Consider the following 25,241-nt stretch of genomic DNA (forward strand, 5'->3'; position numbering starts at 1 on the left):
TAATTTTCTCATTTTAGACATGCAAAATGGTTTAGCAGTCAAGAGCATAATTACCTGGTTCTTGTGCTGTACAACCAATTAGTGGCTGTGCAACTTTGGGAAGTTACTTAACATTCCTAAGCTGATGCTAAGGTGATGCCTGCTCACCTTTAAAGCGGGAATACCGTAATACCCCAGAGTCATGTGGGACTGAAATCAAATAATGCATGTAAAGTACACTTAGTACCTATAAGCACTGCTAACTGCTGCTAAGTCACTGCAGTCGTGTCCGACTCTGTGCAACCCCATAGATGGCAGCCCACCAGGCTCCCCCATCCCTGGGATTCTCCAGGCAAGAACACTGGAGCGAGTTGCCATTTCCTTCTCCAAGGGATCTTCCCAACCCAGGGATCAAACCTGGGTCTTCAGTGTTGCAAACAAATTGTTTACCAGCTGAGCCAACAGGGAAGCAGGGTGTTGGAGAATTCAGCTCAATTTGATACTATCTATCCAGAAATAGAATCAGATTCCACAAGTAGAACAGTCAGCTCCACAAGAGAATTCTCCACTGAAGACACCAGTTACAAGCCCAGGTTGTCCCCTGTGCTTCTGACCAACCAGCTACAAATTGGAGATTCCAACAACACCTTCTAACTGAGGATGTTAATTATTTTCTGACGAGCTGGCTGTAAATCAAAGGTTCTCATGACTCCCTCTTGAGTTCGATTAATTTGTTGGAATAACTCACTGAACTCTGAAAACCTGTTACTCACTGGATTACCTATTTACTACAAAGACTATAGAAGGCTATGAATCAACAGCCAGATGAAGAGATACATAGGGTAAGGAACTTCCATGCCTTGTCAGAGTGTGCTTTCCAAATCTTCATGTGTTCCCTCCAAACCATGTCATTTGGGATTTTATGGAGGCTTCAGTCATGATTGATTAAATCATTGGCCATTGAACTCAATCTCCAGCCTGTCTACCTCCCCTCTAATCACATGGTTGGTTCTCCCAGCAAACAGCCCCCCGGTTACCTAAGGGTTGCCCCCACCACCACCCCCAAAGTCACCTTATTAACATAACAAAAGATACCTTTATAGCCCTTCAGTTCAGTTCAGTTCAGTCACTCAGTCCTGTCTGACTCTGTGACCCCATGGACTGCAACATGCCAGGCCTCCCTGTCCATCACCAACTCCCAGAGTTTACTCAAACTCATGTCCATTGAGTCAGTGATGCCATCCAACCATCTCATCCTCTGGCGTCCCTTTCTCCTCCTGCCTCCAATCTTTCCCAGCATCTGGGTCTTTTCAAATGAGTCAGTTCTTAGCATCAGGTGGCCAAAGTATTGGAGTTTCAGCTTCAACATCAGTCCTTCCAGTGAATATTCAGGACTGATTTCCCCCAGGATGGACTGGTTGGATCTCCTTGCAGTCCAAGAGACTCTCAAGAGTCTTCTCCAACACCACAGTTCAAAAGCATCAATTCTTCAGTGCTCAGCTTTTTTTATAGTCCAACTCTCACATCCATACATGACTACTGGAAAAACCATAGCTTTGACTAGACAGACCTTTGTTGGCAAAGTAATGTCTTAGCCCTTTTCACAGGGTTTCACAGGAAATTCCAAGGGTTTTAGGAGCTATGAACCAGCATACTTGAACAAAGACTAAAATGTATTTCTTATAAATTTAAACATCAGGAGAGCTAAGCAGTACTGTAGTCATTATCCCATCGTTACTATGGCTATAGCACCAGAACCTTATAGAGGATTTTTTTTTCTTTTTTGCATGAAATACTTCTTACCATAGCAACAGCAGTGTTGATTTAAAATATAACTTGCAAGATATAATTTATCTTTAACATTTCTGTATATTTTCTACGGTGTTACTTGTTAATAGGATTACACTTTTTATGACTCCTGATCTTTTGAAATAAGCCATCTCTTGGGATGTATGTGAGAAAAATCTAGGCTGTTCATTGTTTACAGGAACAGAAAACTCAACAAATACATTTGAATATATAACATTTCCAGAGCTTTTGTTGAAGATATTTGGGTTCAAATTCAGGATAGATCTTTAGAAAATTGAATCAGAGTAATTATTCATTTTAGAGTCATTAAAAATAGTTTTCATCCTTTTTATATTTCAAAAAAATTTTTTTTCATGTAAAGATTTGAGGTCTACTTTTTTGTTTGTCTTTTTTTATTTCTCCAGAGCAGTTCTTTGTTTCACTTTCATTACCAGTTGGGACAGTATAAAAACAGAAACTGTTTTTAAAATGATTTAAAACCAAAGAACCAACACCCTTGAAAACAATAGACTTGAGTTAAAAGGGTTCTTTCCTCTCTTTCCCCACTACAGACTCTTCTGTTTGGGAAAATCCATGGTTGCAGTGACTGCAGTATTACAAAGAAATACATTTTGGTAGGAGAGAAACAAAACCTCTTGGTTCCAAATGTAGTTTTTCACTGAGCCATTTATTCATCTGGCTCTAGGCTGTGGGAATTACTCCTAGCACAGAACTCCTTTTGAAATCCCTAACTCCCTAGGGGGTCAGCGATAGATGAGAAACTGCCCCTATGAACTTGGCTTATGCAGGCAAAACAAAGAAGTTAGTGGTTGAGGGTAACAGAGGAAAGACGCGTGGGAAGGGTGAATGTAGCTAGCTTCCTTTGCTTACAACAGGAGCTTCTTTCAATGCAAAATGAATGCCAAGATAGATCAGGCACTCTACCAAAAAGATACAATAATTTAGTAATACAGTCTGCCCAGGCAGCTTAGCAGCTGGAAATGAGTGAGCCTTGGGATTTGCTATAAATGGTGGGGAATTGGCCGATAGCCTCTTTCCTATATTGAGCAGAGGGAGCAAGAGAAAAGATTATAAATGTTTGAAATCAGAGCCAAATAGCAGGGTCTGTTTTGGTCCAGGGCTTGCCAGAACTCTAACATTCTCTGGCTTCTGCATTAAATGCTGAGTTTGGCAGAGTGTGGGACTAATAGGCCAGGAAACAACAGTTTACCTGGATGCATTTTCTGTAAGGCAGCTGTTGATCTTCAGTTGTTTAGGGGAGGGATTTTACTATAAGCTGTGCCCAATGCCATGCAGTATCTATAGTATAACAACAAAAATTGGGGGCTAATTGTGCAATAAGAATAGATACTTAAAGGTCATTGATGATACTTAAAAAGGGGCCCACTGGGTGGTTTGTTTTTTTTCTTTTTCTTTTTCCTTAAATTGGGGTAGAGTTGCTTTACAATGTTGTGTTAATTTCTGCTGTGCAATGAAGTGAATCAGCTAAATGTATACATACGTCCCCTCCCTCTTTGACCTTCCTCCCCACCCCATCCCACTCATACCCTGAGAAAACCATAATTCAAAAAGACACACGCATTCCAGTGTTCATTGCAGCACTATTTATAATAGCCAGGACATGGAACCAACCTAAATGTCCATTAACAGATAAATGAATAAAGATGTGGTACATATATACAGTATACTACTGGATGGTCTTCAAACTCCAGCACTCCAGGACACCTCAGTGGACTGCACACTGTGCTGATGCCACAGGAAATTTTGGAGGAGACTGTAAACACAAAGCCTTGGAATGGAATGGATAAAGGCAGGCTTTGGACTAGCCAGATTCATCTCTCAAACTGGTGCAAACAAGCAAGGGTTCCTGTGCCTGCAAAGCAGAAAGCCAAACTCTTGACAGTGGGCATTTGCAGCGAAGTTAAGGCTTATTGCAAGGCGCCAAGCAAGAGAGTTGGAGAAAAGCCTCAGATCCATTGCAACTTGGTCTATGAGTTAGGATTTTTTAAAAGGAGAAGACCAAAGATGCCAGGATTAATCATCATCTTGTGACGTTTTTGTGACATTTAATTGTAGTTTTGGGAGTCAGAATGTCTCGGGTTATGAGTCTCTAGCTAGGCAGTCCATAATTCAGGGATCTGTGAGCTCATCTTGCCCTAGAGAAATAACGTAAGTTTGTACATTAATGATGATATCTAGAATAGCAGTTTTAGTACATTAACGATGGTATTGCAGAGAAGGCAATGGCACCCTACTCCAGTACTCTTGCCTGGAAAATCCCATGGATGGAGGAGCCTGGAAGGCTGCAGTCCATGGGGTCGCTGAGGGTCAGACAGGCCTGAGCGACTTCACTTTCACTTTTTACTTGCATGCATTGGAGAAGGAAATGGCAACCCACTCCAGTGTTCTTGCCTGGAGAATCCCAGGGATGGGGGAGCTTGGTAGTCTGCCATCTATGGGGTCGCACGGAGTTGGAAACAACTGAAGCAACTTAGCAGCAGCAGCAGCAAAGATGGTATTGACAACAACAATTTTAGTCATCTGACTCTGTTTGATTTAGGGTTCAGTTAGCATAAGATTAAAGTCAGAGGGGACAAGAAAGGAAATACAGTTTTGGAGGGAGAGATTAATCATAAACTCAGTAAGGGAACTTGGTTTTAGGAGGACTTGGTTTCACTGGTTTCTGTATTTGTTAGCTATGTTATTTGTCCACAGTTCAAAGTCATAAGAATACCTACTTCAGAAACTTTTGTGAGGAGTAAGAGAGATAAAATAACCTCGAATATAGTAGGTACACAATAAATGTTGGCTCTCCTTACCTAATAAGGAATCTTGTGTGTGTGCTCAGTCAGTCAGCCATGTCCAGTTCTTTGCGACCTCATGGACTGTAGCCTGCCAAGCTTCTCTGTCCATGAGATTATCCAGGCAAGAATACTGGAGTGGGTCGCCATTTCCTCCTCCAGGGGATTTTTCCAGTCCAGGGATAGAACCCACGTCTCCTAAATCTCCTTCATTGCAGGTGGATTCTTTACCACTGAGCCACATGGGAAGCCCCAATATGGAATCTTACCTTTGTAACTTTTGAAATGAATTCCTTTCCAGGGAGTTTGTGTTTTTAATTAATTTTACATGTCTTTGAAAACTTAATTGATTTTTGACCTTGAGAAATTAAGGGAACATGAATTCTACGTAGTTGCTTCTGTATCTCATTGTTGTTTGACTCATACTTTTGTCTCAATGTGTAGGTGAGCTGGAAAGACATCCTTAATATTGGATATAAATGAACATACTAGCCAAATTACATGAGCTACATGACTAGGAGAACAAGGCAGGTCAATAAACTACAATAAGGATCATATAATTTATGTTATAAAAGAAAAAGAGTTGTATTTCTCCCATGTATTCTGAATAAGACCTAGCACCCCTTTGAAGATTTATTGAGACATATGACAATATATATTATCAAAATTAAGCTCCTTGTTCTCTTTAGTTGATATAGAATTTAATTATGGACCAATTTGTATATTATCTTTTTACTGAATATCATTGAGTAATTGGAATGCTTTAATAGTTACAAATCTCCACAAATTTCTCTTGTGTTTTTTATAAACATACATTTTTAGGGCAATCTTATTAAAAAAGGATTTGCTTAATTTGAATCCATAATTATAATAAGCTTTTTCTTTATTTATCTAGTTCTCAGAATAATTTATTGAGTTGTATATTGCATCATACATTACAAAGTACCAACATTCATGGCAAGGCAATTTAGTAGTAATTCTACCTAGTCACAAATCATTTAAAGAATTCACATTAAAAGCTTTCAAGTCCTGATACACTGCCTTTTTAAAATTAAAATCTTTATAAATGTAAAATTTTATAATAAAATATAATAAAAAGTATTATGGCAGACTAATTGTGGCTCAGATGGTAAAGTGTCTGCCTACAGTGCGGGAGACCCGGGATCAATCCCTGGGTTGGGAAGATCTCCTGAAGAAGGAAATGGAAACCCACTCCAGTATTCTTGCCTGGAAAATCCCATAGATGGAGGAGCCTGGTAGGCTACAGTCCATGGGGTCACAAAGAGTCAGACACAACTGAGTGACTTCACTTTCACTTTCAAGTACTCTGAGAGATCTTTCTGCAGCAGTACATATATATTCTAAATATGACATGTTCTTTCATGTTATTGCTGCTCTAACAATCTTTGCTCCCTAAAAGTGTATGTTAGTAGACACGAGAGTCAGAGTTGTGCAGAATGCAGATTTCAACAATGGCACTGCTGCTTGGACACTGCACATTGGTTCAATGGCAAGCTTGGGAGGCTGAGTCAAGACTATTCAGGGCAGCTCAGACCTTCTCTAATCACACTGACAAGCTGAGATTAAGTAATGAGATAACAATGAATGATTTCTAATCATCTTGAAAAGCAAACTGCTATAAGTGGATATCAGAAAAAATAGCAAACACTTTTGTCTGATGACTATAGATATTATTATTGAATGTAAGAAAAAATGCAGTTATATATATATAAAATATTTAAAGAAACAAAATACCTAGTCATGAAGAAGAGTAAAAACAAAGACTATCAATAAATGAGGCAAATTTGAAAAATAAATGGCATTTCAATATATGATAAATATAATGTTTGAAATTATTTTTGAAATTCCAAGTGAATACGTAAATAGCAGATTAAGCAGAGATGAAGAGAGAATTGGTGAACTGGAAAGTAAATTTAAAGAAATTATCCAAAGTATAGTACAGAGGGCCAAAGAGGCAAAAAATATGAGAGACAAAAAGCAATATGAAAGATGGAATAAGAAGGTAAACCTACTTCTAATCAGAGACTGGGGATGAAATAATAAAGAAGCCCAAAAAGACGATAATTGCTAAATTTTTTCCAAAACTGATAAAAACATGAATTCATTGGTGTAAGACGCACACTATATTCCAAACAGGATAAAAAGAAATCCATACTGAGACACATAATTGTCAAATTGAAAGATGTAGAGGAGATTTTCAAAGCAGGTAGAGAAATGATGGATCACCTACGACAAAGACACAGGCATAATGATAACCAAATTATCAAGGAAAGATATAAGATAAAATGAGTAGCATAGGATCTCCAAAGTGTGAATATAAAGAAGTTCCATCAACCTAAACTATGAACTAAAAGAGTCTATTTTTAATAAATATGTTTATTTATTAAAAGTAAAGTAAAATATTAAAAAAGTAAAATATGAAGACATTCATAGTTTAAAAACTAAAAACATTTTCTACCTAAAGGCTTTTTCCAAGAAAAACTTTAAGGATTACTTCAAGAAAGAAAGTGATCTCAAGGCATTCTGAGAAAGCAATAGTGAATAAATAAAATGGTAAACATATATGAAAATTCAAATAAAAATAATCTGAATAAAATAAAACATCTGATTTAGAAAACTACTATACAGAATGGAAAAACTGATAGCAGAATTAAATAATGATTGAATTTCAAGTAATATAACATCTTAAAATTATTCAGGAAGAGGGAATTTTCCCCAACTAGTTTTGAGACTGGAGAAGGCAATGGCACCCCACTCCAGTACTGTTGCCTGGAAAATCCCATGGATGGAGGAGCCTGGTAGGTTGCAGTCCATGGGGTTGCTAAGAGTCGGACATGACTGAGCGACTTCACTTTCACTTTCCACTTTCATGCATTGGAGAAGGAAATGGCAACCTACTCCAGTGTTCTTGCCTGGAGAACCCCATGGACGGAGAAGCCTGGTAGGCTGCAGTCCATGGTTGCACAGAGTCAGACACGACTGAAGTGACTTAGTAGTAGTAATAGTAGTTTTGAGACTAGTAATCTTCATATCAAAACTAGACAGCATAAGAAAGGAAAAATTAAAGGCCTGTTTCATTCATAAACATAGATGGAAAAATTCTAAACAAAGTACTAGCGGACCAAATCTAGTAGGACAGCAAAAAAAATTCATTATGACCACTTCAACCCTATGCAGTAACATGAGGAAATATGTCATTTCCACTGACAGATTAAAGGAGAAAAACTACATAATCAGCTCAATAAGTGAAGAAAAGCATTTGATATAAATTCAAAAATCAATCATAGTGTTCAATTCTAAAATTCTCAGCAAAGTTGGAATCAGTTCAGCTCAGTTCAGTCACTCAGTCGTGTCCGACTCTGCAACCCCATGAATCACAGCACGCCAGGCCTCCCTGTCCATCACCAACTCCTGGAGTTCACTCAAACTCATGTCCATCAAGTTGGTGATGCCATCCAGCCATCTCATCCTCTGTCGTCCCCTTCTCCCCCTGCCCCCAATCCCTCCCAGCATCAGGGTGTTTTTCCAATGAGTCAACTCTTCACATGAGGTGGCCAAAGTATTGGAGTTTCAGCTTCAGCATCAGTCCTTTCAATGAACACCCAGGACTGATCTCCTTTAGGATGGACTGGTTGGATCTCCTTGCAGTTCAAGGGACTCTCAAGAGTCTTCTCCAACACCACAGTTCAAAAGCATCAATTCTTTGGCACTCAGCTTTTTTCACAGTCCAACTCTCACATCCATACATGACCACTGGAAAAACCATAGCCAAATGCTACCTATCCAGGAATTAGGGGATTCCCAGGTAACTCAGTGGTAAAAAATCTACCTGCCAATGCAGGAGATGCAGGAGATACAGGTTCAATGCCTGGGTCAGGAAGGTCCTCTGGAGGAGAAATGGCAATCTACTCCAGTATTCTTGCCTGGAAAATCCTATGGACAGAGGAGCCTGGTGGGCTACAGTCCGTAGGGTGACCAAGAGTTGGATATGACTAAAACACATGACAGGGAGTTAGAGTGACCATCATTTTTAAATGAGGGCAGAAGAATTTTATGGTAGATACGATTACTGTCCTCAGCTCTTTACTCCCTCTCTTCCATGTTATCTTGTAATGCTGTAGACACAGTGGCGTTTACATCCTCACTCCATTTACTTTAGCAAGAGACACATGATTTTATTCTGTCAACCAGTGTGAGGAGTAACAGTGTGTCAGTTCCTACAGATATTAAGGGCTCCCCTGGTAGCTCAGATGGTAAAGAATCTGCCTGCAATGCGGGAGATCCGTGTTCGATCTCTGGGTCAGAAAGAGCTCCTGGAGAAGGGCATGGCAACCCACTCCAGTATTCTTGCCTGGAGAATCCCATGGACAGAGGAGACCGGGGAGCTACACAGTCCATGGGACTGCAAAGAGTCGAACCTGACTTAGTGACTAACCTGTCACTTTCACTTAGGATATTCACCTTAATCATTTAACATAGTGCCTCCCAGACTTCTTAAATGTAGAGTTATTCTTTCTCTTTGTTATTAGTGTTTTGCAAGGAAGTGATTTGAAATTATTTAAATTTTCATTTCTAATCAAGCTTTTAAATCACCCATTTATTTATTTTTACACACAAGAAATACATACATAAATGGATGATTTTTAAAAGTTTGTGTTTGATGAGCTCATGTTTCCTTATTTTATTCAATGGGTTATAATCTATTGGTGGTGGTGGTTTAGTTGCTAACTCATGTCCAACCCCATGGACTGTAGCCTGCCAGGCTCCTCTGTCTGTGGAGTTCTCCAGGCAAGTATACTGTTGTGGGCTACAATTCCTTTCTCCAGAGGATCGTCCCTATCAGGGATCAAACTCAGGTCTTCTGCATTGCAGGCAGATTCTTTAATGACTGAGCCACCAGGGAAGCCCTTTAATCCGCTAGTGGCATTATTTCTTTTCTTCCTAAAACTGTCCTTAGTTTAATCATTGGAAGCCTATTCAGGTTTGCTTCTTCGTCCTCTTGACATGCCTCTTTATTCTTTGAGCACTTCCTTGCTTTCTAACACAAGGTGTTCCAGGACCATTTTGTAATTTCTCTGCCCTGGCTCTGATATCAGTCATTTCACAATGGATCTCTGTCTTAGTGAAAACACATTTAGAAGCCAAGTATAAGCTTTACTTACTGCTATTGGGACCTCATTTTCCCAGGCCCTCTCAACAGACAGTCAGGTAATATATGTATACAAATACATACATGCATGTGTGCATGCTAAGTTGCTTCAGTCCTGTCCGAACTCTTTGTGACCCTACGGACTGTAGCCTGCCAGGATCCTCTGTCTATGGGATTCTCCAGGCAAGAATACTGGAGTGGGTTGCCATGCACTCCTCCAAGGGATCTTCCAGACTCAACGATTGCACCCACAGCTCCTGTGGCTCCTGCTTTGTAGGCAGATTCTTTATTGCTGAGCCAGCAGAGAAGCCCTCAATACATGCATAAACAAATATATATTTTTGTCAATATCAATACATTTCCCTTGATCTCTATCTATCTTGAAAATATTGATATCTCCAATTACAAGCCAGCTTCATGAGGCTCACTCTCCTTTTCTCCCTCTTCATATTTCTAGCTCCCTCCTTTAACAGTGAGAGATCTGATCCCATTATCCCTACTGTAGTTGCTTATGTGATCACCCCTCTGTAAGTAAGCTGTATTGCATGTCTGCTGCCACTTCCTCCCCACTCAGGCATCTTTCTCGTCTTATCTGAGATTGGACTCTGCATGCCAATTTATCTGTGTAAACACCCTTCTTACCCTCCTGCAACTCTGACACCTTAGAGATGGACTTCTCCACATGTGGACACCCTCCTTTCACTGATGAGGCTTTGACATTTTATGCCAGGTAGTGCTATACATGAACACTTTCCTCTTCTGCTGGACATGAACACCATCCTCACCCTGTATGGGTTCTGACACCCCTTGCTAAGTTGCCCCTCTGCAGGGATACCCTCCTTTGCTAGGGTGAACCCCTCCCTACCCCATATAGGTTTCCTCCTCACTCCACACAGGCTCTGATTCTCCATACTGGGCCATTCCCCTATGTGTACACCCCCTTCACAATGCTTGGGTTCCAATATACCATGTTGAGTTGCCCCAAAACAACTCCAGGCCACCTCTGTAGTGAATATAAGGATGCCATCTCATTCTTCTCCATCAAATGACTTAAGTTATTAACTGCTCGTGGAGAGAAAGGGTAAGGAGGGAGAAAATGACCAGCCATCTCACGTCTGAGCTCCTCTACTTAGAATTTAGGGGGGTTTTTTAGAACTTTATTTTCTTGATTTCTTCTAAATGATTTTGAGTTTCAGTTTATAGTTTTCAAAATATTTGGGCAGCATTTTTTGTTTGTTTGTTTTCATTAGCTGTTAAACATTCATTTTCTTTTCCATTTCTTACAATGTCTTTAAATAGGGTTCTATCAAAATCATTTTTGTTTCCTATCTTTAATGAGAAGAATGTCCTGGACTATTCAGAGGAGGCTTCTCTGTGGGAGCAGGCATGAATCCCAGTAGATTTCCCCACTTCATGGCTCAAAGACTTTCACCCTTGTTGTTATCATGAAGTATTAAGAAATATGAATAACTCCCTACATGATTGAGAAAGCCTTCCTGCTATTACTCACTCATATCTGTCTCTCAGTCGTGTCCAACTCTTTGCGACCCCATGGACTGCATCATGCCAGGCCTCCCTGTCCATCACCAACTCCCAGGGCTTGTTCAAACTCATGTCCATCAAGGCGGTAATATAATCCAACCATCTCATCCTCTGTCATCCCCTTCTCCTCCTGCCCTCAATCTTTCCCAGCATCAGGATCTTTCCAATGAGTCAGTTCTTCTCATCAGGTGGCCAAAGGACTGGAGCTTCAGCATCAGTCCTTCCAATGAATATTCAGGACTGATTTCCTTTAGGATGGACTGGTTGGATCTCCTTGCAGTCCAAGGGATTCTCAAGAGTCTTTTCCAATACCACAGTTCAAAAGCATCAATTCTTTGGTGCTCAGCTTTCTTTATGCTCCAATTCTCACATCCATATATGATTACTGGAAAAACCATAGCTGTGACTATACGAACCTTTGTCAGTAATGTCTCTGCTTTTTAATATGCTATCTAGGTTTGTCATAGCTTTTCTTCCAAGGAGCAAGCATCTTTTAATTTCATGGCTGCAGTCACCATCTGCAGTGATTTTGGAGCCAAAGAAAATAAAGTCTGTCACTGTTTCCATTGTTTCCCATCTATTTGCCACAAAGTGATGAAACCAGATGCCATGATCTTCATTTTTTGAATGTTGAGTTTTAAGCCAGCTTTTTCACTCTCCTCTTTCAATTTCATCAAGAGGCTCTTCAGTTTCTCTTTGCTTTTAGCCCTAAGGTTGGTATCATCTGCATATCTGAGGTTATTGATATTTCTCCCTGCAATCTTGATTCCAGCTTGTGCTTCATCCAGTCCAGCATTTTGCATGATATACTCTGCATATAAGTTAAATAAGCAAGGTGACAGTATATAGCCTTGAAGTATTCCTTTCCCAATTTGGAACTAGTTGTTCTATGTCTGGTTCTAACTGTTGCTTAATTATCTGCATACAGATTTATCAGGGGGAAGGTAAGGTGGCCTGGTATTCCAATCTCTTGAAGAATTTTCCACAGTTTGTTGTGATCCACACAGTCAAAGGCTTTGGTGTAGTCAGTGAAACAGAAGTAGATATTTTTCTGGAATTCTCTTGCTTTCTCTGTGATCCAGCAGGAGTTGGTAATTTGATCCATGCTTCCTCTGCCTTTTCTAAATCAAGCTTGAACATCTGGAAGTTGTCAGTTCACGTACTGTTGAAGCCTAGCGTGGAGAATTTTGAGCATTACTTCACTAGTGTGTGAGATGAGTGCAATTGTGTGGTAGTGTGAACTATCTTTGGTAGTGTGTGAACACTCTTTGGCATTGACTTTCTTTGGAATTGGAATGAAAACTGACCTTTTCCAGTTCTATGGCCACTGCTGAGTTTTCCAAATTTGCTGGCATATTGAGTGCAACACTTTCACAGCATCATCTTTTAGGATTTTAAATAGCTCAGCTGGAATTCCATCACTTCCACTAGCTTTGTTCATAGTGATGCTTCCTAAGGCCCACTTGACTTCACATTCCAGGATGTCTGGCTCTAGGTGAGTGATCACATCATCATGGTTATCTGAATCATTAAGATCTTTTTTATATAGTTCTTCTGTGTATTCTTGCCACTTCTTCTTAATATCTTCTGCTTCTGTTAGGTCCATACCTTTTCTGTCATTTATTGTGCCCATCTTTGCATGAAATGTTTCCTTGGTATCTCTAACTTTCTTGAAGAGATCTCTAGTCTTTCCCATTCTATTGTTTTCCTCTATTTCTTTGCATTGATCACTGAGGAAGACTTTCTTATCTCTCCTTTTATTCTTTGGAACTGTGCATTCAGATGGATATATCTTTTCTTTTTTCCTTTGCCTATCTCTTCTCTTCTTTTCTCAGCTATTTGTAAGGCCTCCTCAGAAAACCATTTTGCCTTTTTGCGTTTCTTCTTCTTGAGCATGGTTTTGATCACTGCCTCCTATACAAGGTCATGAACCTCCGTCCATAGTTCTTCAGGCACTCTGTCTACCAGATCTAATCCTGTGAAGCTATTTGTCACTTCCACTGCTTAATCGTAAGGGATTTGATTTAGTTCATACCTGCATGGTTTAGTTGATTTCCCTACTTTCTTCAAGTTAAACCTGATTTTTACAATAAGGAGTTCATGATCTGAGTCACAGTCAGCTCCTAGTCTTGTTTTTCCGGACTGTATAGAGCTTCTCCAACTTTGGCCGCAAAGAATATAATCAATCTGATTTCGATATTGACCATCTGGTGATGTCCATATGTAGAGTGTTGTTGCAAGTGGGTGTTTGCTATGACCAGTGCATTCTCTTGGCAAAACTCTTTTAGCCTTTGCCCTGCTTCATTTTGTACTCCAAGGCCAAACTTGCCTGTTACTCCAGGTATCTCTTGACTTCCTACTTTTGCATTCTAGTTCCCTATAATGAAAAGTATGTCCTTTTCCCATTGTTATCTCATTCTTTTCCAGAGTTACATACTCTTTGCCTTATAAAGTAGTGCTCTCATATTTGAACACTATATTTTGCTATTATTACATTCAAAATGTCCTTCCTCTGGATCTCAGCCTTCCATACCATTCCCTCCTTCTCATTATATGAAATATCTTTCTTCCTGAGATTGCTGGTGTTTTTACCCTGTTCAGTTTGGATTCTGCTTCTGACATTTTTTCTTCAGAGGAGTCTCAGTTTACTAAAGTGAAAGTGAAGTCGCTCAATTGTGTCTGACTCTTTGCAACCCAATGGACTGTAGCCTCCCAGGCTCCTCCGTCTATGGGATTTTCCAGGCAAGAATACTGGAGTGGGTTGCCATTTCCATCTCTAGGAGATCTTCCCAACCCAGGGATTGATCCCAGGTCTCCCGCATTGTAGGCAGATGCTTTATACCATCTGAGCCTCCAGGGAAGTCCCTAGTTTACTAAAAGCATGTATTTATTGCATATTTCTGAGATTCTCAAGGGTATACGCTACTTCTAATTGTCCTTTTGCAGGATTTTTTCAAGTTCTGCAGGTTATTCTCAGATTCTATTGCTCAGCATCCTGCTTAGAACTAGGCCTTCTCCTTTTGGAAATCAAAATCTGATGGCAATTTCTGGGTCCTTTAGCTTGTAGGCTCCATCAATTTCCTTTTCTCTTCATCTCTGCCAGTTATGCATCCTGTTGCTATCTCATGATTTGTGCTATGCTCAACCATTTTCCATGGCCATGGTGATTCCTTGATACCCACTTTATTGAAGATACCACCTGTCATTGTTTTTTGTTTGGTTGATTGTTAGTTTTTCTTTTCTTTTTTACTATCATTTTATTCTTTCACTATCATATGCGTTGTTTTTATGAAGGGACTTGGGGAGATTAATTTCTTAAAATACATTATTGTCATGTCCTTGCCATCAGAAATACCAGGTGATCTTTTAAAAATGTAAACAAAATCATATCAGCTCTAACTCTCCCTTCATCTTAGACTTCATCTCCAATCATTCTACTCACCTGTGATGGTTAATTTTATATGTCATCTTGAATGGTCCATGAGGTGCCCAGATATTTGGTCAAACATTATTCTAGGTAGTTCTATGAGGGTGTTTGAGATGAGGTTAAACTTTAAATTGGTAGACTGAATAAAGCTGATTGCCCTCACTAATGAATGGGCCTCACCCCATCGGTTGAAGGCTTGAATAGAACCAAAAGACTAATGTCCACTCTGAATGGAAGAATTCTTCCTGCCCAATAGTCTTTTTTCCTATCTTTGTACTCAAACTAAAACATCATCTTTTCCTCAGTCTCAAGCCTCCCAACTTTTGGATTCAGTTCAGTTCAGTTTAGTCGCTCAGTCGTGTCCGACTCTTTGCGACCCCATAAATCACAGCACGCCAGGCCTCCCTGTCCATCACCAACTCCTGGAATTCACTCAGACTCACATCCATCGAGTCAGTGGTGCCATCCAGCCATCTCATCCTCTGTAGTCCCCTTCTTCTCCTGCCCCCAATCCCTCCCAGCATCAGAGTCTTTTCCAATGAGTCAACTCTTTGCATGAGGTGGCCAAAGTACTGGAGTTTCAGCTTTAGCATCATTCCTTCCAAAGAAATCCCAGGGCTAATCTCCTTCAGAATGGACTGGTTGGATCTCCTTGCAGTCCAAGGGACTCTCAATAGTCTTCTCCAGCACCAGAGTTCAAAAGCATCAATTCTTTGGCACTCAGCTTTCTTCACAGTCCAACTCTCACATCCATACATGATCACTGGAAAAACCATAGCCTTGACTAGACAGACCTTTGTTGGCAAAGTAATGTCTCTGCTTTTCAATATGCTATCTAGGTTGGTCATAACTTTTCTTCCAAGGAGTAAGAGTCTTTTAATTTCATGTGCTACACAATCGGTTCTCCTGGTTCTCAGGCCACTGGACATGGATTTTCATGTCTTCTTCTCTCTGTCTGCAGTAATAATTCCTATCTCATCAGTTTGCTTTATTTTTTGCATACAACTTACCATCATCAGAAATTATACTATTTTTGATTTGCCTACAGTTGCCTCCTTCACTGGAATGTGAGCATATGGTGGACAGAGGCATTTTATATATATTGTGAAATGAATTCAGAATTTCTACTAATATCAACATCAGCATAGAATCCCTGAGAGATTTTTGATTTTCCAAAGAGAAATGCAGTAACCCAATAAACAACAGTTATGATCTATAATAAAAGAAGAAATTACTTGTTTTACATAATTTGTTTTCATCTTGACATGAAATTTATGGTTATTCAGGTATTTATATAAGTGATATATATCAGCAACAAAGATTGGTAAAAAAGAATGTTGAACTCCTTACTATTGGGTACTTACTCTGACATTTCTTTGAAATGCTAATGATTCTTTGAATAACTATCAGATTGGAATTCACACATATTTAGTTCTGTACCTTGGCATGAAATATCCACTTGTCAAAAGAGAAGTGTGAAATTAAATGAGACATGTTACAAATATGCTTTGCCTCAGTTTCATCTAAAGTAATAGAAAGAAAATATGAAAATTCTTTCCGAAGTATATTTTTAAAATATATAAGCATGTCAAAATAATAATCATTACTGAGTGTCTAATATAATAAATTACTACTACCTTTGTAAAAATGAAACTCTCTAGATTAAAAATTATTGTTGTAATAATAAAAACACATATTTAATGTATTCCATGCCACAGGCATTATTCTAACTCCCTTACTTTTATTTTTCATTCATCTTCACAACACTATTAGTGATGTTATATACTATTACTATCATCATTTCCAGACTTGAAAATACAAACATTGCCAAAACTTATTTTGAAGAATATGTTAATTCTTCTTTAAAATGGGATATAGACTAAACTATCTATTGTCATATAGTAAGCCAACCCAAACTTTGTGGCTTAAATCAACAGCCATTTATTTAGTTCATGATTTTATTAACATGTTTTCTTCTGATCTGGGCCAAACTCAGATGAGCTTGCCTAATGCGACTGCTGGCAGATTGGCCTGGAGTTGGTTGATCCTGGTCAGCCTCACTCACATGTTTGGAAGTTGACTGGCTTCCAACTGAAGTGACAGTGGGGCTGGTGTATTAACCATGCCTTTTTATTTTGGAGGGTTTTTGTTTTTGTTTGATGCCTTAACATCTTGGGACCTTGCTGATCCTGGAGGCACTGTTCCTCCCAGGGCTAGGTAATTTTTTTTTTTTTTTTTTCATTTTTACTTTATTTTATTTTTTTTTTTATTTATTTTTTTTTTTTTTTTTAAACTTTACATAATTGTATTAGTTTTGCCAAATATCATAATGGATCCGCCACAGGTAATTCTTAAAGACAGTAAACAACTCACCAGAAGACATACCTTTCATATGCAAACCAACCAATCCAAAACCATACTTCAACCACTTTCTTTATCAGGTTCTCATACTGGGCCACTACCCACGTGCCCCAATCATAACAAAACCAAGAACAAGATACCGAGGGACCGTCTCTATGGCCCAGAGCCTCTTGAAAAGATTTGAACTAACCAATACTAAACCTGTTTGCCTTGTTTTGTCCATTACTTCCAATAGAAACCACAATAAGGCTCTTGTCCACCGTGTCCCCACTCATTCTGCCTCCTAATACTGGTGCTTTCTATGTGCCTTCCACCACCACCCCACACCCCAATATTACTCCCTCCTCTTGGTATCTATGACTATAACCATCTATCTTTTCAGTGGCAACTGTCTTCTGATCTGGTAGGCTCATTATACTTGGGTGGGGTGGGAGGAACCTGTAATTTCAAACATCTGGGTAATGTATTATTTTATCTTCCAGCAGACTAGCCAGAGCTTGTTCACATAGAGGCAAGATTCCAAGAACAGCAAGAGAAGAAGCCCCAATGCACAAGTACTTTTCAAATCTCTCTTATATCATGCTTTCCATTGTTCAGCTCACTTCAGTTCAGTTGCTCAGTCATGTCCGACTTTTTGCAACCCCATGGACTGCAGCACGCCAGGCCTCCCTGTCCAATACCAACTCCCGGAGTTTACTCAAACTCATGTCCATTGAGTCGGTGATGCCATCCAACCATCTCATCCTCTGTTGTCCCCTTCTTCTCCTGCCCTCAATCTTTCCCAGCATCAGGGTCTTTTCAAATGAGTCAGCTCTTCACACCAGGTGGCCAAAGTATTGGAGTTTCAGCTTCAGCATCAGTCCTTCCAGTGAATATTCAGGACTGATTTCCCCCAGGATGGACTGGTTGGATCTCCTTGCAGTCCAAGGGACTCTCAAGAGTCTTCTCCAACACCACAGTTCAAAAGTATCAATTCTTTGGCATCCAGCTTTCTTTATAGTCCAACTCTCACATCCATATATGACCACTGGAAAAACCATAGCCTTGACTAGAAGGACCTTTGTTGGTAAAGTAATGTCTCTGCTTTTTAATGTGCTGTGTAGGTTGTTCATAGTTTTTCTCCCAAAGAGTAAGCATCTTTTAATTTCATGGCTACAGTCACCACCTTCAGTGATTTTGGAGTTCCCAAAATAGTCTGTCACTGTTTTCACTGTTTCCCCATCTATTTGCCATGAGGTGATGAGATCAGATGCCACGATCTTAGCTTTCTGAATGTTGAGTTTTAAGCCAACTTTCTCACTCTCCTCTTTCACTTTCATCAAGAGGCTCTTTAGTTCTTCTTCACTTTTTGCCATAAGGGTGGTGTCATCTGCATATCTGAGGTTATTGATATTTCTCCCAGCAATCTTGATTCCAGCTTGTGCTTCATCCAGCCCAGCATTTCTCATGATGCACCCTGCATAGAAGTTAAATAAGTAGAGTGACAATATACAGCCTTGACGTACTCCTTTCCTGATATGGAACCAGTCTGTTGTTCCATGTCCAGTTCTAACTGTTGGTTCTTGACCTGCATACAGATTTCTCAGGAGGCAGGTAGGGTGGTTTGGTATTCCCATCTCTTTCAGAATTTTGCGCAGTTTGTTGTGATCCACACAGTCAAAGGCTTTGGCGTAATCAATAAAGCACAAGTAGATGTTTTTCTGGAACTCTCTTGCTTTTTCTATGATCCAGTGGATGTTGGCAATTTGATCTCTGGTTCCTCGGCCTTTTCTAATTTTCACTTAAGTATTTTCCACAGTTTGTTGTGATCCACACAGTCAAAGTCTTTACGTAGTCGATGAAGCAGAAGTAGATGCTTTTCTGGAAATCTCTTGCTTTTTCTATGATATAGAGTATGTTGGCAATTTGATCTCTGGTTCCTCTGCTTTTTTTAAATCCAGCTTGAACATCTGGAAGTTCATGGTTCATGTACTGTTGAAGCCTGGCTTGGAGAATTTTGAGTATTATTTTGCTAGCGTGTGGGATGAGTGCAATTGATGCACTGACCAAAGCAAGGTACTTGGCCACACGTAACCTCTAAAATCCTATGGGAGGAATGGGTACAGGATGGAGTGTGGCTAAAGGCTAAAGGAGCCTGTGCACGTGGAGGTTGTAACTGCATTCAATCAACTGAATAGGTACCCAGCAGGTTCCATATCAGCTTCTCACTGTCTTTGCTTTGAGAAATTCTTAGGGTTTGGCCACTGAAATAGGTAATATTTGCCTTTTCAGAACTCTTGGTAAGAATGCTATCAACTGTCTTAATGGCAAGAACTATTCTTCAAAAGCCTAGGCTTATGAGCTAATAATTAAATTCTCTTTTACTGAGAGAAGGGACTGCTTGTGACTAGAGGACTTGAACATTATAAAGCACTTTTGAGATGTGATTATAGTTATTTTTATCAAATCACAGAAGGGATGGTAACCTAATAATAATATTCAAAGAAAAGTTTAAATAATGTTATGCTCCTAAATATCTCACTATAGTGAACATGATCAGAAACCTCTTGACTGTGATTTACAGGGTTTTTTTTTTTTCCCCCTTCAGTTCAGTTTAGTTAAGTTCAATCACTCAGTTGTGTCTGACTCTTTGTGACCCCATGGACTGCAGCAGGCCAGGCCTCCCTGTCCATCACCAACTCCCAGAGTTTACTCAAACTCATGTCCATTGAGTCAGTGATGCCATCCAGCCATCTCATCCTCTGTCATCCCCTTCTTCTTCTGCCTTCAATCTTTCCCAGCATCAGGGTCTTTTCAAATGAGTCAGTTCTTAGCATCAGGTGGCCAAAGTATTGAAGTTTCAGCTTCAGCATCAGCCCTTCCAATAAATATTCAGGACTGAATTCCCCCAGGATGGACTAGTTGGATCTCCTTGCAGTCCAAGGGACTCAAGAGTCTTCTCCAACACCACAGTTCAAAAGCATCAATTCTTGGTGCTCAGCTTTCTTTATAGTGCAACTCTCACATCCATACATGACTACTGGAAAAACCATAGCTTTAACTAGACAGACCTTTGTTGGTAAAGTAATGTCTCTGCTTTTTAATATGCTGTCTAGGTTGGTCATAACTTTTCTGCCAAGGAGCAAGTGTCCTTTAATTTCATGGCTGCAGTTACCATTTGCAGTGATTTTGGGGCCCCCCAAAATAAAGTCTGTCACTGTTTCCCCATCTAGTTGCCATGAAGTGATGACCAGATGCCATGATCTTAGCTTTCTGAATGTTGAGTTTTAAGCCAACTTTTTCACTCTCCTCTTTCACTTTCATCAAGAGGCTCTTTAGTTCTTCTTTGCTTTCTGCCATAAGGGTGGTGTCATCTACATATCTGAGGTTATTGATATTTCTCCTGGCAATTTTCATTTCAGCTTGTGCTTCATCCAGCCTAACGTTTTTCATGATGTGCTCTGCATATAAGTTAAACAAGCAGGTGACAATATACAGCCTTGAAGTACTCTGTTCCCTATTTCAATTTTTCCTCTCATACTCAAACTAAACTTCTTTATTTCAGAATTCTTGCTTCCTTCTGCATTATTTACCCATTACTGTCATCTCATACAAACCTACTTATTGTATAAAGCATTATAGGAGAGCCAAGTAGCCCAGCAAGAAAAAGGAGACAATAAATTCAAACAGAACACCATATTTTACTTTCTCTTAGTATAAGCTTACCTCCATGAAGCAGGAAAAAAAAAATCCTTTTCATCCATTTTTTTCCAAATTCCAGAAATAGTCATAACCAGGAGAGACATATCACTTCCCACAAAGAGCCTATTTGATTGTCCTTGAACCCTAGATTGTTCTTTTATCTTAATAATAAATTTTCCAGGCCAATGGATATAAGTATCTGATAGGCCTTAGTTTGAATCTCAGCTTAACTACTTATTAGCTGGGGAAATTTAACAGCGTTAAGTTGTCTACATATTAATTTTGACTTCTAAAAAATGGATGTAATAGGGCATATACTCTAGCCTTAGAGAATTTAAGGCTGCTTTGCCTTACACTCCACGCACTCTTCTCCTCCAAGAAAAATCTCTGTTGCAAGAGGAGGGAAAAATCCATGTCCAGTATACTAGAAAGTTTTTATGAGAAGATAAAGTACTTGTGAGAGTACGGGGTGGTACAGATTGTTTCTCTTTTAGATCATTGTCTCATGGATCTCTCATCCTGACACTTTTTTCTTCTACTCAGCACTGTGTTAGGTCTAGGAAGGGAACATCTTCATTTGGGACAGCTAAAGAGGAACCTCGGTGAGGTCTGGAGAATATATAAAGCCAGGATCATACCTGCTTCTATTAGCTCCAAGAGAGACAAAAGCGTATGGAGCTGGGGCCAAACTTCAATTAAGAAAGCTGATTTGTCTGTAGCATTCCTTGGGCAAATATCTATTGAGATTTATTGAGGTTGACAATTTGTTTACATATTCTGACCAAATCTCTTTCGATTAGATAACCATGATTGTTATTAATCATTTCATAGAGTTGTTATGATGATCACATAAGGAGATAGAAATATTACCTCTAATTTAGTGAGTAGTAAATAGCTCATGCCTAGTAAATGTTACTTGTTAACTTATAAAAACTTTGATGTTTTTGGTTTACAATAATAACTAACTTCTTTAAGTTGTGAATTAGCAAGTCAGCTTTGAATTTGTTATATTTTATCTACCACATTGGCTATATTTTACTTTTTCAGAAGACTAGGCTTATCAGGTAATTTAACTTTTGATCATGGCAAATATTTAGCTGAATGTTAATTAAAGTGACCAGTCAAAAAAGTAGACTGACTCCCTTCGCTAATTTCTTTGGCCAGGTTTTTACACACTGTGTCTTTAAAAGACAAACTAGGTCATTAAAAAAAGCATGGTGTATTTTAAATCTCAGGGCTTCCCAAGGGGTGCAGTGGTAAAGAAGCCGCCTGCCAATGTAGGAAACAAAGGAGACAAGGGTTTGATCCCTGGGTCGGAAAGATCCCCTGCAGGAGAAAATGGCAACCCACTCCAATATTGGGTTGCCTGGAAACCCAGTTTGCCTGGAAAATTCCACAGACAGGGGAGCCTGGCGGGCTACAGTCCATGGGGCCACAAAGAGTTGGACATGACTGAGCACACGCACATATTTTAAATCTCAGAGAACATTTATGTTTCATCTTAGAAAAAATTAAAGTAATAAAAATTTTATTCTTTGGTTTCTTTTCTGGATTACATTTTTAAAGATCTGAAGAAATTGAAAAATAACTAAATCTGTTTCATAGAAGAAAGAAAAGGACAGCTTTGTGTTAGTAGTGCAACATCAGTTTCCTGTAAAAGGGTCTCACTTTTTAGTGACACTGCATTGTTTGCCTGTTAAGCATGGATAAATCCTTTTTGTCTAAATCATATAATTTGTGTAGAATTAATCTTAATTTTATATTTGAAGTAACACGTTAGGATTATTACCTTTCAATTATCCCGAATTATACTTCTTTTCAAGGTTTTGTTTTTTATTTTATTTGCTGGGAGAGCAAAGGGATGTCATTATATATGATCTTGATTTACCTGCCTGATGTCCTAACTGTACAATGATTCATTTACTCCAAAAGTTTGAACATGGGTGTCCCATATTAAGAAAACCTAATTTTGTTATCCAATATAAAATATACTCCCTGAGGACAAAGGAGAAGGGTGGGCAATTACTCAATTAATACCCAATTCATAACTTTGAAATACACCCTAAGGTATATCAGGAAGATCTGGTATACACACGCACACACACACACACATTTATTTTATACACGGCACTGTAGGGTCATGGGTATTTCATAAAGTGAGGATATCACTGTGTAACAATAAATCAATTGTTTGGACATTACACAGGTTCAAAAGGGTGCTGCTATTGTATCGGGGCTTTCAGAGTCCTTTCCAAATGAGCATGCAGACCTTTTTTTTCTCTTTTGCAGATGATCTCTCTCATCAGGAGGACATTGATCCCCCAAAAGAATATGATCCTGGGCAATTTGCAGGTCTCCTTCATGGATCCTCTCCAGCCTGTGAGTCCCCTGAAAATCCATTTCATCTCTATGGGAAAAGAGATGAACGCGAAGAAGAAAAAGATGAAGTCAGTTTGGCAAATAGTCCTTTGCCTTTCAAGCAAACTCCAATAGAAAATAAATCAGAACCTGTGGTAAAGAAAATTAAACCCAAGGTGGTCAGTAGAACAATTTTTCACAAAAAAAGCAGCCAACTCGAAAACCATACCATTGTTGGCACAAGAACAGCTAGAAGTGGATCCCGGAATGGGGACCAGTGGATTGTGAACACTGGGGGATTTGTGGAGAGAGCGTGTACCCTGGGGAGAATAAGGTCATTACCAAAAGCCCTGATCGACATGCATTTATCCAAAACTGTCTCTAAATCGGATTCTGATCTCATTGCCTACCCTTCAAATGAGAAAACATCAAGAGTTAACTGGAGTGAATCTTCACCTGCTGATCACAGCTCTAAAGGGAATTCTGAAAGAACACCATCTTTCACTTCCGAATGGGAAGAAGTAAGATTTGTTCTTGTTATTCTTTACATAAAGCTTTAGCATCAAGAGAGTTTTGAGGAAGGGATTTTCAGCTTTTTAAGTCTTTCAGAGGAAAAAAAAATACCACAAATAGATCCAAGTGGAAGGGAAAAGTTGTAGAGATAATACATGATAATTTCACAGCGAGCATAGAAACAAACACAGTTCCACACATGAGGGGATATCTGTTGTTTCCATAGAAATTGATATCAAGCAGAAGTAATAACTAGCTATGAGGTACAAGAAAATGTTCACATTGTGCCCTACTAAGCATTGCAGCTGACAAATGGAGAAAAATCTTTGTGTTTTTGTTTGCTTTATATCATTTTGTTAATTACTAAACCCTGTTAGCTCATCTTCCTTCTTTAAAGTATCTTATAATTTCAGAAGAGCTTCTTATAATCTTAATATTAAACAGAAAGGTCCTGGCCCTTCTCCAAGTATCATACAAAAAACACAAGTTACTTAATATTTCCCTTTACAACTATTGGACATTAAAGAAAAATGTGTGCAGTCCATTATGACCAATTTAAGCTCTACTTAAAGACAAAGTCTTCAATTTCTTGGAATTACTCAGGAAGTAAATGCCCTTTTAAGGTTAATAATATATCATCCTTTCTCCATTAAGAGGACTACATCATAAAGTAATGAAGTCTCTTGCTTTTTCTTGAATTTCTGCAAAGAATGGACCACATTCTTCCTCAGCATTTCATTCTAAAATGTCACATTTTGTCTCTCAAAAGATTGTGCCAGTAGAATTAGGTTTTGAAGCACAATAGGTCACTAGAGTATTCTGAGAAATAGAAATGGTCTGGTATTGACATTCTGAATTGAGCTGTTTGAGAAAATCACTTAATCTCTCTGCATCTATTTCAGGGTGAACAAAATGGGACATTTAAGTAATGCTCATTGTCATTTCTGAAACCTGCTATCTCACTAAGGCTGCTAGGATGATGACCGGGTTTAAAGCATAAATAGCTAAAGCTGAGACAGTCATATTTTCCTACGAATTCCATAGTAGTAGTCTGATAGTTTACTCAGATCTATCCATTTCTTATATTTATTAACTCTGTGAATAATGTAACTTATCTCTTAGAATCAAGTTGTTGCCATTCCTAGATTCTTGTGATTATATGCTACAAATAAGCTTGTGGCTGGTCATACCGTTTAATCAGAACTTGGGTCCAGTGGCCACACTTCACTGGTCAGATGAGATGCATGCTCTCAGATCCAAGAGGAAGAATGACCGAGAAGATAGACATTGTCACGTGAACTTATCCTCAGCTCCTTCCCCTTCTGAGTTTAAAGAATTCACAATGTCTAACTTACTGACCCATGTAAGTCCAAACAAAGTTCATTTTAGGAAATTCAGAGAAAAGGCAAGCTGATTTCGAAAGTTTAAGAAAAGGAGATTAAATTTGTATTTCTAAAAGCAATTCAAAAGATGTCTGTCTCCCTTTAAATCTTTCTCTGTTGATCTCTTAATTGGAGTTTTGCAGTGGCAATAATATCAAGAATATATGCTTCTGGCAGTGGAAAGTCATTTTAAAATGCAGTGCTGTATGCTCAGTGAA

At 39.0% G+C, this 25,241-nt stretch overlaps 1 protein-coding gene across 5 annotated transcripts in view; it reads left to right on the plus strand.

The window, feature by feature from the left end:
- ANKS1B (ankyrin repeat and sterile alpha motif domain containing 1B) overlaps positions 1 to 25,241 on the plus strand; it is a 1,156,394-nt gene that overhangs the window by 607,346 nt on the left and 523,807 nt on the right. For all 5 annotated transcript variants that reach the window (XM_070370293.1, XM_070370295.1, XM_070370296.1 and 2 more), the window contains exon 13: positions 23,060 to 23,649. In XM_070370293.1, coding sequence (XP_070226394.1) covers positions 23,060 to 23,649 — 590 coding nt within the window. The remainder of the gene's footprint in view (positions 1 to 23,059; positions 23,650 to 25,241) is intronic.

This window comes from Bos mutus, chromosome 5 (assembly GCF_027580195.1).
Source record: "Bos mutus isolate GX-2022 chromosome 5, NWIPB_WYAK_1.1, whole genome shotgun sequence".
NCBI classification, from domain to species: domain Eukaryota; kingdom Metazoa; phylum Chordata; class Mammalia; order Artiodactyla; family Bovidae; genus Bos; species Bos mutus.